Source organism: Dendrobium catenatum, unplaced genomic scaffold (assembly GCF_001605985.2).
Source record: "Dendrobium catenatum unplaced genomic scaffold, ASM160598v2 fragScaff_scaffold_54, whole genome shotgun sequence".
NCBI lineage: Eukaryota > Viridiplantae > Streptophyta > Magnoliopsida > Asparagales > Orchidaceae > Dendrobium > Dendrobium catenatum.
This window is the reverse complement of record NW_021318516.1, coordinates 1,575,901-1,589,076: the sequence shown is the minus strand read 5'-3', so window position 1 is coordinate 1,589,076 and position 13,176 is coordinate 1,575,901. Positions and strand designations below refer to the sequence as shown.

General features: G+C 37.4%; 1 protein-coding gene across 2 annotated transcripts; it reads left to right on the top strand.

Annotated features, from left to right (window-relative positions):
• Positions 1–895: 895 nt before the first annotated feature.
• LOC110108666 (probable leucine-rich repeat receptor-like protein kinase At5g49770) lies at positions 896–6,850 on the top strand. 2 transcript variants are annotated; one of them, XM_020839412.2, is made up of 19 exons: positions 896–1,418; positions 1,508–1,631; positions 1,909–1,980; positions 2,269–2,343; positions 2,450–2,521; positions 2,609–2,770; positions 2,880–2,954; positions 3,041–3,112; positions 3,208–3,279; positions 3,346–3,414; positions 3,510–3,584; positions 3,702–3,773; positions 3,850–3,984; positions 4,080–4,561; positions 4,625–4,777; positions 4,883–5,022; positions 5,096–5,315; positions 5,402–5,637; positions 6,213–6,850. In XM_020839412.2, exons 1-19 carry the CDS (start codon positions 1,322–1,324, stop codon positions 6,717–6,719), a joined length of 2,910 nt encoding a protein of 969 aa, XP_020695071.1. In that variant the 5' UTR covers positions 896–1,321; the 3' UTR covers positions 6,720–6,850. The 2 variants fall into 2 exon arrangements, with proteins under 2 accessions (XP_020695071.1, XP_020695072.1); XM_020839413.2 differs by having other exon boundaries at positions 897–1,387.
• The last annotated feature ends 6,326 nt before the right edge of the window (positions 6,851–13,176 follow it).

The window sequence follows — 13,176 nt, the reverse complement described above, 5'->3', positions numbered from 1 at the left end:
AAAAAATTCCTTTATAAAACATTAAAAAAGCTGTCCCAAACGAAGTCTTAGATTAGTTTGGAATAATTTTTTTAATGCTTTCTAAAATAGTTTTTTAGTAAAAAATTTTGAGTTCAAGAAATATTTGTTTTAAAAACTAAAAAGTAAGAAGAAAGCTGTTCATTTGGGATAATTTTCTTATTGTTTTTTAAATTAATTTTTTATTATAAAAATTATTTAAATTAATAAATTTTGCAAAAAAAATTTGTTTTAGAAAGCACTTAAAAAGCTATAAATGAGTTTGATAATAAGCTAATTTCATAAATGAGTTGAACCGAGCTCAAATTATTAATTTTAAAAATTCGATTCAACACACGAATGAAAAAAGCACATTCATATTCAATTAATTATTATAATAATATGATAAAAATAAATAAAAAAAACTAAATGATAAATAATAAGAAAATACTTGAAATAAAAAAGTGAAAGATGATTTTCAAATATTTTTAATTACTTCATACCAAATCTATTAATTTTTAATTTAATTTAAAGTATATTTAACATTAATATTTCTCAAACGAGCTGGCTCAAAAACTAACGTGTTATTAGAGCTCGGTCAAATTTATCTCACTAGCTCATCAAATTTCACTAACTGGCCATTTATTGATTCGAACTCGAGCAAACTCACCAGTCAGCTTGACTCAGTTATTCCTTCAGATTTGAATATAAAAAATTATTCATCATATAAAATTTAAATAAATAATATTAAATTATATATTTGAATAAAAGTGTGATGACAATCTATAAGATAAAACTATAAAAAAAAAGAAAAGAAAAACCACTTCAAAGTAAAACTGGAGCAAAAATTCGCACTGCTCCTCCACGGCCAACTTAGCTTCCTACTAGCAAAAAATGGATCCCAAGAGTAAAATTCAAGAATAAAAAAGTCCCACCTCCACAAAAGAGCCTCCAACCATTGCCAACTCCAAACTCTTGAAAAAAAAATAAAAAAATTGTAGTAACCATCAAAGCTGCTTTGCTTGCTACTCCCTTCGTTTCATCTCCCTCCACCTCCTTGCTGTTAGAATGTCATTTACTACCAAATTTGATCCCAAATGATTGCTTTCAGGACCTTTTCAGCCTGGGGTTGATTGGCTTTTAAGTGAAGGCAGAGAAAGGAGAGAGCTTTTATATCTTTTTTCCAGCTCCACTGCTCATGCTATTGATTACAGAATCACCCATCATGATTAGAGGTTGGAAGGGAGCAATAATGGAGCCTAACTAATCGAGGCAAGCGACTTCTTCTAATACCAGCCTGGTTCCAATTACCTGCTAGCAATCCATGGCTTTTTGCTTCGATGTGGCGGTGAAGGGGCTTCTGCTGCTGCTGTGCCTCAAAGGATTTCAGGTCAGCCATGGCACCACAGACCCCCAGGATGGTTGGTTTAGCTTCATACTCTCCTTCTTAGATGAATTTGGATAAATGAAAGCTTTGTGAACCTCACAAAATGCTTATGTAATGTTGCAGCTGCCGCTCTCTTATCTCTAAGGAGTCAATGGACGAATACACCTCCAAGCTGGAGCAAATCTGATGATCCTTGCGACACGAACTGGGATGGAGTGTTTTGCAACGATTCTAGAGTCACTTTTGTGTAAGTGAATTCAGAATTTTGGAGAAACCATTCTATTATTCTGCTTGACTTGAATGAATAAAAATTGGGGCAAGAGGAGTTTCAAAATTTTTGGATTTGTTTGAGATAAGTGCAATATACAAGTAATCAATCAACTTTTATATTAAATTCATCTCAAAGTAAATTAAAAAATTTAAAAACTCTTACTGTCCAAATTCTGATCAGAATATCCTTAAACAAGTTTTTTTTTTTTTTTATCTTGAACCATCTTCTATAATTTTCTGCTCATTCTCTATAGGAGACTATCTACTATGGGCATAAGAGGTACTCTAAGTGGTGACATAGGTCAACTCACAGAACTCCGATCGCTGTATGTCTTTCTTCTCAAAGCTCACTATGATGTTTTGATAAATTCATTCAGCAGATTGACACAAAAAACTAAACAAAATATGAGACTGAGGCTTTGTTTGGGATGACTTTCTTATTGTTTCTTAAAGCAACTTTTTAGTATAAAAATTTTAATTTTTAAATTAAAAAATTGTTTTAAGAAGCAATAAAAAGCGGTTCCAAACCAAGCCTGAGTAAGAAAAGAAGCATAGTGTTGTAGAAGTTGAAACAATTAAGCAGAAAATATTTATGATGTAAGGTCTACCTGCAGAGATTTGTCCTTCAACAATGAACTAGGTGGTCCTCTCAGTCCAAATATTGGGAACCTGAAGCAGCTCTCAACATTGTAAGTCTGTAAAGTTTGATTTTGTAAATAAGAAATCATCAATCTCTTAAGAGAATTTTTTATCTTATCATCAAAGCTAACTTCCTTTGCTTGTTTCTTTTGAAAGGATCCTAGCTGGTTGCGACTTCAGCGGCGAAATCCCAAGTGAATTAGGCAATCTGCAACAGCTATCTTTCTTGTATGGATCCCCATGGTTGATTTTGAAGTACTCTTATTCAATGATTCCAAACAGTTTATTCAATTCTTTCCATTTTATATTCCACAGAGCTCTGAATTCAAATAAGTTTAGCGGTAAGATACCCGCTTCACTTGGTAGCCTCTCCAATCTGTACTGGCTGGACCTTGCCGATAATCAGCTAAGTGGACCTCTACCAATCTCCACACATAAGGCTCCTGGACTAGACCAGCTTCTCCACACAAAGCACTTGTAAGCTTCCTTCTGGAAATGAAATAACTATTTATTGATTTATATGAAGCGGTCACACTTGATTCCTTCTTTATATAAATGTTTTGGTTCTTTTCTGGAATCTAAACAGCCACTTTAACAAGAACAAGTTATCAGGAAATATACCAGACAAGCTCTTCAGCCCCAGCATGTCACTGATACACTTGTAAGATGCTCCATTCTCTATCTTTAGTTCCATCAAAGAACACTATACTTGTTAATCAGAATTTGATTAGTTTGTACTCTTCTCAGACTTTTCGATGGCAACCAATTTACAGGAGAGATTCCAGTTTCTCTAGGACTAGTACAAACGCTTGCGGTTATGTGAGTTTTATGCAATATAACTCTCTTTAGTTGCAAGGAATATTAAATTTGTAGTCTAAATTCTTCTTACAAATGCTATATTTACTCTTCTATAGGCGACTTGACAAGAACTATCTAAGTGGATCAGTGCCTGAAAACATTAACAACCTCACACAGCTCACTGAATTGTAAGCTTCTTACAAGTTCAATAAGCTTCCATTGTTCCCATTCTCATTATCTTTCCGCTCTTGCAGTAACTTGGCAAACAACAAATTAGGTGGTCCTTTACCAGATTTGAGTGGAATGACAGCCCTTAATTATGTGTATGAACTCACTTGAGCACCTTCCAATGCACTTCAATTACGCTCAAAATTAAAAAAAAAATGGTGTAACTAAGGCCATTTAATATGCTCCGCAGAGACTTGAGCAACAACTCCTTTGATCCTTCAGAAACTCCAGCCTGGTTCTCAGAATTATCATCCCTCACAGTTCTGTAAGTTCACTGAAATCAACTTTTTGTTTATTAATAAGTGATTATATCAACTTTTCCACTTCAATTTGATGCTTTTGATTCATAAGCCACTTTCTAACAAAACTAGTTCATAATCAGAGTCATTGAATCTGGAGGAATTCATGGAAAGGTTCCAGAAAAGCTGTTCAGTTTTCCTCAACTAGAACAAGTGTGAGTGAAATCTGTCTACTTGGTGTAGGACAAGTTGTGAAACAAACCAATCTAACCTCTTGTAAACTTTTGGCAGGATACTTGACATCAATCAATTTAATGGCACTCTCACCATGGGTGACACGATAAGTGAACAATTGCAGATTGTGAATTTCAGAGACAATCTTCTCAGCTCTTTCACAGTGACCTCTAAATATAACAAAAGCCTAATGTAAGAACTTGTTTCCAAAATCCTTTCTTTGCGCATGGTAACTGTGATGAAACCTCATTGTGTTCATATGGATTTTTGTTCCTTGTTTCCTGCAGACTCATTGATAACCCTGTGTGTGATACTCAGTTATCAAACACAGTATATTGCCGCCCACAGCAACAGCAACAGAAACTATCAGTACCTTATTCAACAAGCATTACCCATTGTGGGAAAATATCATGTCAAATGGGGCAGAGTTTGAGTCCTCAGAGCTGTAATTGTGCCTACCCTTACCAGGGTTTGATGGTTTTCCGAGCACCTCTATTTCGAGATGTTACAAATGCTACATTGTTCCAATCACTTGAGAGTAGTTTTTGGATGAAACTTGGCCTAACACCTGGTTCAGTATTCCTTCAGAACCCCATGTTCAATAGTGATAGTTATATGGAGTTGCAGGTTAAGCTTTTCCCATCAGATGGAATGTACTTTAGTAGATCAGAGGTTCTAAGAATTGGGTTTGATCTGAGCAACCAAACATATAAGCCTCCATCCTTGTTTGGCCCCTACTACTTCATTGCGACCCCATATCCTTTCCCAGGTAACATTTCCATTGTTCATTTAGCAGAACTAACAAGAAAAACTAACACAAAGTACTATCCAGATCAGGGTGGCAAGTCTTCAATGAGTACAGGCGTGATCATTGCCATAGCAGCTGGTTGTGCTCTTCTGTTCGTGGGACTTGTAGGAGCAGGCATCTATGCACTTTTACAGAAGAAAAGAGCAAGGAAGGCCATGGAAATAAGTCGTCCATTCTGTATGTTTCTATTAAACATTCTGTATGTTCAATTCAGTAACTGTTCCAAGCACCAAAATTTCAAAAAATGGATCATATATAGATTTATTGACTATGTTCTTTCAGCTTCCTGGGCAAACAGTAATAAAGACAGTGAAGGTGCACCTCAACTAAAAGGAGCGAGGTGGTTTTCCTATGACGAGCTCAAAAAAAGCACTAATGAGTTTTCACAAGTCAATGAAGTTGGGTCTGGGGGCTATGGAAAGGTAAAGCTCCCAGTAACCTGAAATAAAGATTTTGATAGCATGGCCACCATTTTTACCACTTCTGAACCTTCAGGTGTACAGAGGAATGCTTTCGACTGGACAGTTAGTTGCCATAAAAAGAGCACAACATGGATCCATGCAAGGAGGTCTTGAGTTCAAAACTGAGATAGAACTGTTATCAAGGGTCCATCACAAAAACCTTGTAGGACTAGTAGGTTTCTGCTTTGATCAAGGAGAGCAGATGCTTGTATATGAGTTCATTTCTAACGGTACACTAAGGGACAGCTTGACTGGTAAGTTTTTCAATCAAAGACAGATATCTAAGAACCAGATTTCTATGCGCAACAAAAACTAATCAAAGCTTAATCATGCAATATAGGAAAGAGTGGAATACAACTGGACTGGAAGAGAAGGCTTCGGATTGCTCTAGGTTCAGCTAGAGGTCTTTCTTACCTCCATGAACTTGCTAATCCACCAATAATCCATAGAGACGTCAAGTCATCCAATATCCTTTTGGATGATAATTTGACTGCAAAGGTTGCAGATTTTGGCCTGTCAAGGTTGGTATCAGACGGAGAGAAAGGACATGTTTCTACTCAAGTAAAGGGAACATTGGTGAGAATCTCTTCCAGTTTTCCTCTTCCTATTTCAACACCTTCCGTTTGTCAGTTGATCCAAAACCACCATTATAAATGCCTACTTGTGAGCCATTTAATAAGAAATTTAATCAGATTCATTAGGTAAGATTTGAAACAACACAACACTAAGGGGGTGTTTGGTATAGAATTTGTCCGTCGTTTTTAGTAGTATTTGGCATCAATCCAGTCAAACACAATCCACGCTGTGGTAAATCTGGCAAATCCATAAATCCAGGATTTACGGATTTACGGTATAAATCCAGTAAATCCATCTAAATCCTAATCTCATTTCTATTCGGATTTAATGCGACTTACAATTGCAGAACTTCTTCCCGCGGCGCCCGTCCTATAATCTGTTGCCAAACTTCTTTGGATTTAACAGAATTTACAATTTGTCATACCAATCACTTTTAAGGATTTATGAACATAGGATTTACTAAATCCGGATTTACAGGATTTAGTAAATCCTACTAAAATTGAATTCAATCCTATACCAAACACCCCCTAAGAGATTGATTTCCTAATGCCTTCTGTTTAATGTGTGTATTACAGGGTTATCTAGATCCTGAGTATTACATGTCCCAACAGCTTACTGAGAAGAGCGACGTTTATAGCTTTGGGGTGGTGATGCTGGAGCTGATAACTGCAAGACAGCCAATTGAGAAAGGCACATATATAGTTCGTGAAGTGAAGATGTCCATGAAAAAAAATGATGAAGAATTCTATGGCCTGAAGAAGATACTTGATCCTCTGATCCTCAGTACAGTGAATCTAACAGGTTTTGGAAGGTTCATAGAGTTAGCTATGAGATGTGTTGAAGAATCAGCTGCAGATCGTCCTACAATGGGTGAAGTGGTAAAGGAAATTGAGGCAATTTTACAAAATGATGGACTCAATACAAATTCAACTTCAGCATCTTCATCTGCAACAGACTTTGGAAACCCAAAGGGCACTTTTCGTCATCTATATAACGACTCATTCCCTAGAAAGGAGTTGAAGGGCAGTGCTTTTGATTACAGTGGTGGGCTTGCATTGTCAGCCAAGCCTGAACCGAAGTAATAGTAGAACTCTTAATCAGTTGTTTCCTTAGTTCTAAGTACATATTTATTTGTTATTTGCTGACAATGTCCTTAAAGATCAATGCAGCAACTAGAAGTAAATAATTTTGCACCAGTATATACAACATCAAATCGTTTTATAGTAATCCAATATCCTCAACAACAACAAAAACAACAACAAGCCTTTATCCCACTACGTGGATCGACTATATGAATTATTTTTCTTCATCGTCCGATTAAGAGTCAAATTCTTATTTAGATCTTATAAAGAAAGGTCATTTCTAATATTTTATAGCCAAGTCTTTTTATGTTTACCTCTATCTTTCTTAACATAGATTAAATATAATATTTATACTCTTCTAACCGGGTCATCAGAAAGCAACCGTTTTATGTGACCAATTCATCTAAGACGACTCTCTCTCTAATCTTATCTGCCAATGGAGCTACTCCAACATTTTCACTTATATGCTCATTTTGTACCCTGTCTCTAAGAGTGAAGCCACTCATCCACCTGAGCATCCTCATCTCTGCAACACTTTGTGGGCTCCGAAAATTCGGCCCCGGTCTTCACCCGCTGATTGTTTGCTTCTTTTTTTTTTTTGGCGAGGGGAGTTTTAACGGATTTAAGTTTCAGGGTAAATTTTGGAAGGCAAATGAGTTTGTAGATAAGACACTACCCAGAGATTTCACCCTCATTTTGCAAGGACTTTATGATATGAGTTCTGGTTTCCTATAGGCACAATCTCGTATAGTTAATTACCCCTCCCGATAATGAGAGAGAACTTTCGATTAAGGCTAGTCGTCAATCATATACGTAGATAATACGTGTTATCTGGCATATAGTAGCAACATGTGTTTGAAATTTAGAAACTGAGGGGTTAATATTTAAAATTAGAAATTTCACTATCTTGCACTTAAGTAGATGGTGGGGGAATGGATGATAGACCCGATCAAGATCCCATGGTTCCGTCGTCCCGGGCCATCGTGGTCCCTGGTCTACTTAGTTAGAGGAGGTAGTCGACCCAACCTGATAGAAGGATTCTTGTCGGCAGCCATAGGTTGCTTCGTCCAAGGGTACCTTGTAGACCTGAGTTGAATGTTTGTCTGAGGGGACAAATTTGAATCCACCTTAGCTAACAAAGGGCTTTGTGCTCTGTCCATCATATATTATTGATTCAAATCTCAAGGATTTGATTCCATTAAGAAGCGTATTGGCTCTGGCCATAACCGGTATTTCGTGGTGCCATTTGGCGGCAAAACCACTCTGTTCAGAGGGCCCGGGTCATAACAGTTTATCCTGCGGAGCCATTTGGCAGCAAAACCGCCGGTTAGAGGACACTTACCACGTCCTTATTGGCAGGAGATTGTTTGAGAATGGATCCTAATGATATTTTCGACTTGACATTAGCTCTTTATGAGCTGAAGTAGATTTTAATTTGTCCACCTCGGCAAGCTATTGCGGAGGATGGATGGGTTTTGCTTTAAGTATCAAAGGGCTTTGTGCTCTGTCCATCATATATTATTGATTCAAATCTCAAGGATTTGATTCCATTAAGGAGCGTATTGGCTCTGGCCATAACCGGTATTTCGTGGTGCCATTTGGCGGCAAAACCACTCTGTTCAGAGGGCCCGGGTCATAACAGTTTATCCTGCGGAGCCATTTGGCAGCAAAACCGCCGGTTAGAGGACACTTACCACGTCCTTATTGGCAGGAGATTGTTTGAGAATGGATCCTAATGATATTTTCGACTTGACATTAGCTCTTTATGAGCTGAAGTAGATTTTAATTTGTCCACCTCGGCAAGCTATTGCGGAGGATGGATGGGTTTTGCTTTAAGTATTAAATGGTTTGATTTTTAATTTTAAACATCTTGAAATTGGGATGACATTGGATTTTTGGATTTTAATGGACACTTGAGGTGGCATTTGAAAATGCATGAAATTAATCCCTCCGGTTGAGATCTTCAATCAATGTGGCCATCATCAGGGTGCGCCGGAGAAGAGCGTGAAATAGAGAAAGTTACTTCACAGCGAGCGTGCTCCCATTCTTTCGTCCGATCAAAATGTCGGAACTTCCGATCCGGCCGGAAGAGAAAGTCGTCGAGCCACAAAGGAATTGAAGAAGCAGCGGGACCCCGTTCTTACTCCCGATCAAACTGTCGTGATCTCCTATCCTTCACAGCAAGCGAGCTCACGCTGTGGCTTTCGACCAAAGTGTCGCGACTTCCGATCCCGCTGGAAGGAAGAGTCGTCAAAGGCGCGAGGTCGTCCAGCCACGAAGGCGTCGTAAGAGCGAAGTTGAGCCGCACGGATACGAGAGAGGGAGAGTAGGCGCGAGAGCGGGAGAAATCAAGAGAGAGCGGAGACGTCCCGAATGCCTCGTTTCCTCATCATTTAACGACGAGCAGCGACGTGCAAAGGTATGACGAGATGCGACATCGTCGTGCGAAGAGCAGCGCTGGATGGTGCGCAAGTCGTGGGCGTGGGGCTTGAGCGATGTGGCCGGACATATATGTTAATTAACCTCTTCTTTTTTTATTTGATTACAGGTTAACACGTTTAACTTAATATTATGCTTCTCTTTTAAAAGTCAATATTTTACGCCACAAAATATTATAGGTCTAACAATCATCTTATAGAATTTTTTCTTAAATTTGAGTGGTACTTTTCTATTAATATCTTCAACATTCTTATCAATTTTTTTTTTCATTCCTGTCTTACCAAACTGAAGCTATATAGAACTCAGACAAACAACAAACCACACATATCAACTCCATTGCATAAAAACTGGAATAGCTACTACAACCATTTCACTTTCTCCCTGAGATAATGGTGAGCCATTTACTTTCTTCGTAGTAAAAAGTGAGGAAATTTGAAAATAAAGTTAACAGATGGAGTTAAAAAAGAGGTATTTTAAGAAGGTAAATATTCTTCTTGAAATTTTTATAAAATATAATTTCCTATTTATATTATTTTCTATTGTAGAGCAACCAATTTCGTGTACAAGAGGAGTAAATTAAGATCATGCAGATTGAGGAGGGAGATGATTTTTTATAATAATAATAATTTTGTTTGATTTTTTTTAATCTTAATTACATTGTAATGAAATACATCGAGTTTAACTTTTTCAACTCAAAATATTAAAGTTTTACATTTTAATATTTATTTTATTGAAATAAGTTTTCATTGCAAAAATTAACTTTACAAATCCTAAACACTCAACAGGATAAGTATGCAATTAGATTTTGTAAGAATTTGGAGGAAAAAAGTTTTACATTTTTACATTATGAATGCGCTATTTTGACTGACATATTCAATTCATATAGAAAAGGGGAGAGAGAAACCGTGGTGGAAGAGGCAAAACAAGGGGAAAGAGAAAGAGGGAAGAAGCCAGAGGGTGGGAAAAATGATTTTTTTGCTTTTATTTAATAATTCTAAGGAAAACATTTAAATAAAAAAATAGTTATAAATACATAATAAATATCAAAATTAAATTTATTTAAGTTTTTCTGTAGGATTTAAAATAAATTTTAAATTCAAAGAAAAAATTAAATTTTTTTTCTCTCTCCCACCCTTTCCCACTCCCGCCCTCCACTCTCTATTTCCCTTCATTTCTCTCCCCCGCCCCCTCTCGAGCTAGAAAAATTATTAGGTGCGGAGTGCGCACCGTTCGCACAAGTATTGAGTACCTAGTGATATCCAACGGTACCGAGTGCGGGTATCATTAGGTACCAAATACTTATGCGAACGGTTCTCCCCATCCACACTCCTCACCTAGTAATCTCTCCTCCAGCCATTCTCTCTTTCTCTCTTAGTTGAATGCCTCATTAATCAAAATACAACATTCAGAATACAGCACTTCTTTTGGTGCATTCTAAACCTGCTATTTTATTTAATGAATTTACTCCTCAAATTTTTTATTAAAAGTACTCTTCTTATCAATTCTTGGACTTAATTTGCTTCCTTCTAAAATAAATGAGAGAGAGAGAGAGACTTTTCTCTTTGTTTAGAAAGAGGATGGAAGGGAAGAGAATGTAGATAGAGCAAGTGAGGAGGAGATAGAGAGAAAGGCAGAAGAGCGGCTAGTTTGGGATGAAGATGTCGGCGAGGAGCTGCAGCGAGTGTGAGAGAGATGGGGGAAGAGAAGGGATGTGCGGTGGGGCTCGGCCGGTGCTGGAGTTGGCTCGGTCGGCAGGTTTGAGGCGTCGAGTCGGTGCGATTGCCGGCGTCTGGAGGGAGCGGCGGCCTGGTATGGAGCTGGCTGTTGAGGAAGCAGGAGGCAGGTATCTAGTTGGAGGTGCGTGCAGGTGAGAGTGAGATCGGAGGTTGAGCGGCTGCGAGGAAGGCGGCGCCGCGGCGAGCTGGATCTCGTGCGACAGAGAGAGGAAGAGAATGCGGTCTAACCGGAGAAGAAGAAGGGGAAAGCAGAGGGCTGAAGGGAATTTTTATTAGGTCCGGTGTCCTGACATAGCTCTATGTTCGGACGTCAGTAAAATGATGCAACTTGTTCTTACTTTTTACCGCGCAGTCTGACGATCCTACCCGGACCGGACCCGGGATTACTATGTATTGACTGATTTGTGCCGACCGGGATATTGCTAGGTATTGCTCGATATTGTTCGGCAATAACGAAAAATACTATTCTATCAAGACCATTACCTAACAATACCGAGCAATACCCTGGTTTTGCTAGGTATTAATATTGACATAGCGGTATTTCTTGTTATTTTCAAGCAGTACCTAGCAATATTTAGAAATACCCGAACATAGCAATACCGGTTCCGGTCCAGGTCAGGTCGTCGAGCCGGGGAAAAAGAGTAAGAGCACATGGCGACATGTTATTAGCCTCCGGATGCAGAGCTACGTCTGATGTCCGGACCTAATAATCGTTCGGGCTGAAGGGGGCGTGTGAGGCCACGAGGGACCGGGGTTGCTCTCATCTTCTTTTATTTAAGCTTCCTCAAATTTTTATTCATCTTGTCTTTTACGCTCTCATATTCTTTTAACAAATGCAACATACATTCATTATCTTATATAAAGTATGAAAAAAAATTATTTGTACATAAAAGATATATCATCTCACATATTACATAAATTTATTCAATGTACTATTATATCATTATTTGTAGGCATATATTTTGCTATTTTATAAGAAATAACTTTATAAATTTATGTAATTAACTTTATAGTCATTTCATTATCCACATCTTTGTCTTTTCATTTAACACAATTGCATCCTATAGTTACAAGATTGACCAAATAAATATTGAGCATATAGTTAGACTAATGAGTGTCGCATATATTATCGAGTTTAAAGCTTCGTTTAGAACAATTTTCATAATACTTTATAAAGTAATTTTTTAGCATAAAATTTTCTACTAAAAGAAATTATGTACTGAAAAACTGCTTTGAAAAGCAATAAAAAATCTGTCCCAAACAAAATCTAAATTACTCACACATAACTATAAAACTATACGTTACTTCCTGATTACAATTAGTTTATTATGAGTATTATAGGGGTTTATGAAGAGTTCCCATAACCATAAAAGAAACATTCCTCCATTGGCAGACAGAAGGTTTCAAATATGCAAGCATTGTAGAAGCAAATAAGTCACGAACAACATAACGTTTCAGCTGAAAGGTAAAAAACTAATCCATAACTTACAGAATGATCATATCAAAAAAATTCTTCTACTGTGCAAAATAGAGGATTCAAAGGAATACAAGACCACCAGAGCTTATAATAAGATTCCAAAAAGAAGTAATAGATTTCTAGAACTTACATGGAAACACTATTGACAAAGCATGAACTTCTTTTCATATGAAAAAAAAAACTTTTGGGGAAGGAAGTAAATCACGTGACGAAACAAATAATAAAATAAAGGCACTAGAAAGTAATAGGATAGTAGGATTTAACATGGAAAAATCAAAATCGGGAAAAAAATACGATACCACACCACACCAAAAAATCCACTATAAAAATGAGGAGAAATTGGTATAGATCTCTCCTATCTCGCTCTCTCATTACTTCTCTTCTCTCTTACACCATTATCACCCTCTAAACAAAAGAGAAAGTCAAATAACAGCAAGGGATGCCAACCTTGTGAAAAACTAGAAAGAAAAACTGTCAGGTCGTCAGTTTGGAGCACTGCAACGCTCAAATCTCTGATTATAATCTGTGTAATGATATTGTGATGATCAAAACCGCAGCGTTGCAGCACTACACAACACTATGGCACCGAATCTAGAGCATTACGACGCTATGCTCTTTGTCATTTTTTCTAGCAAACTCTGCAACACTGGGGCACTTTAGTACATAGCATCAGAGCGTTATAGAAAACAAAAAAACAAATTTCTGGTGCAAAGCACCCAAACCCAAACAGGGGGATGGACCCCCGCACCCTCAGTGAGCATGACAAATTAAACTGAGGTATGAGGTAATAGTAAAATCCGATTGA

What these genes read in the sequence shown, in the direction of transcription:
- LOC110108666 (XM_020839412.2), top strand. Translation starts at nt 1,322, where the DNA reads ATGGCTTTTTGCTTCGATGTGGCGGTGAAGGGGCTTCTGCTGCTGCTG. An exon ending in TTATCATCCCTCACAGTTCT is followed by an intron (nt 3,585 to 3,701) that starts GTAAGTTCACTG and finishes GTTCATAATCAG; the next exon opens with AGTCATTGAATCTGGAGGAA. An exon ending in ACTAAGGGACAGCTTGACTG is followed by an intron (nt 5,316 to 5,401) that starts GTAAGTTTTTCA and finishes CATGCAATATAG; the next exon opens with GAAAGAGTGGAATACAACTG.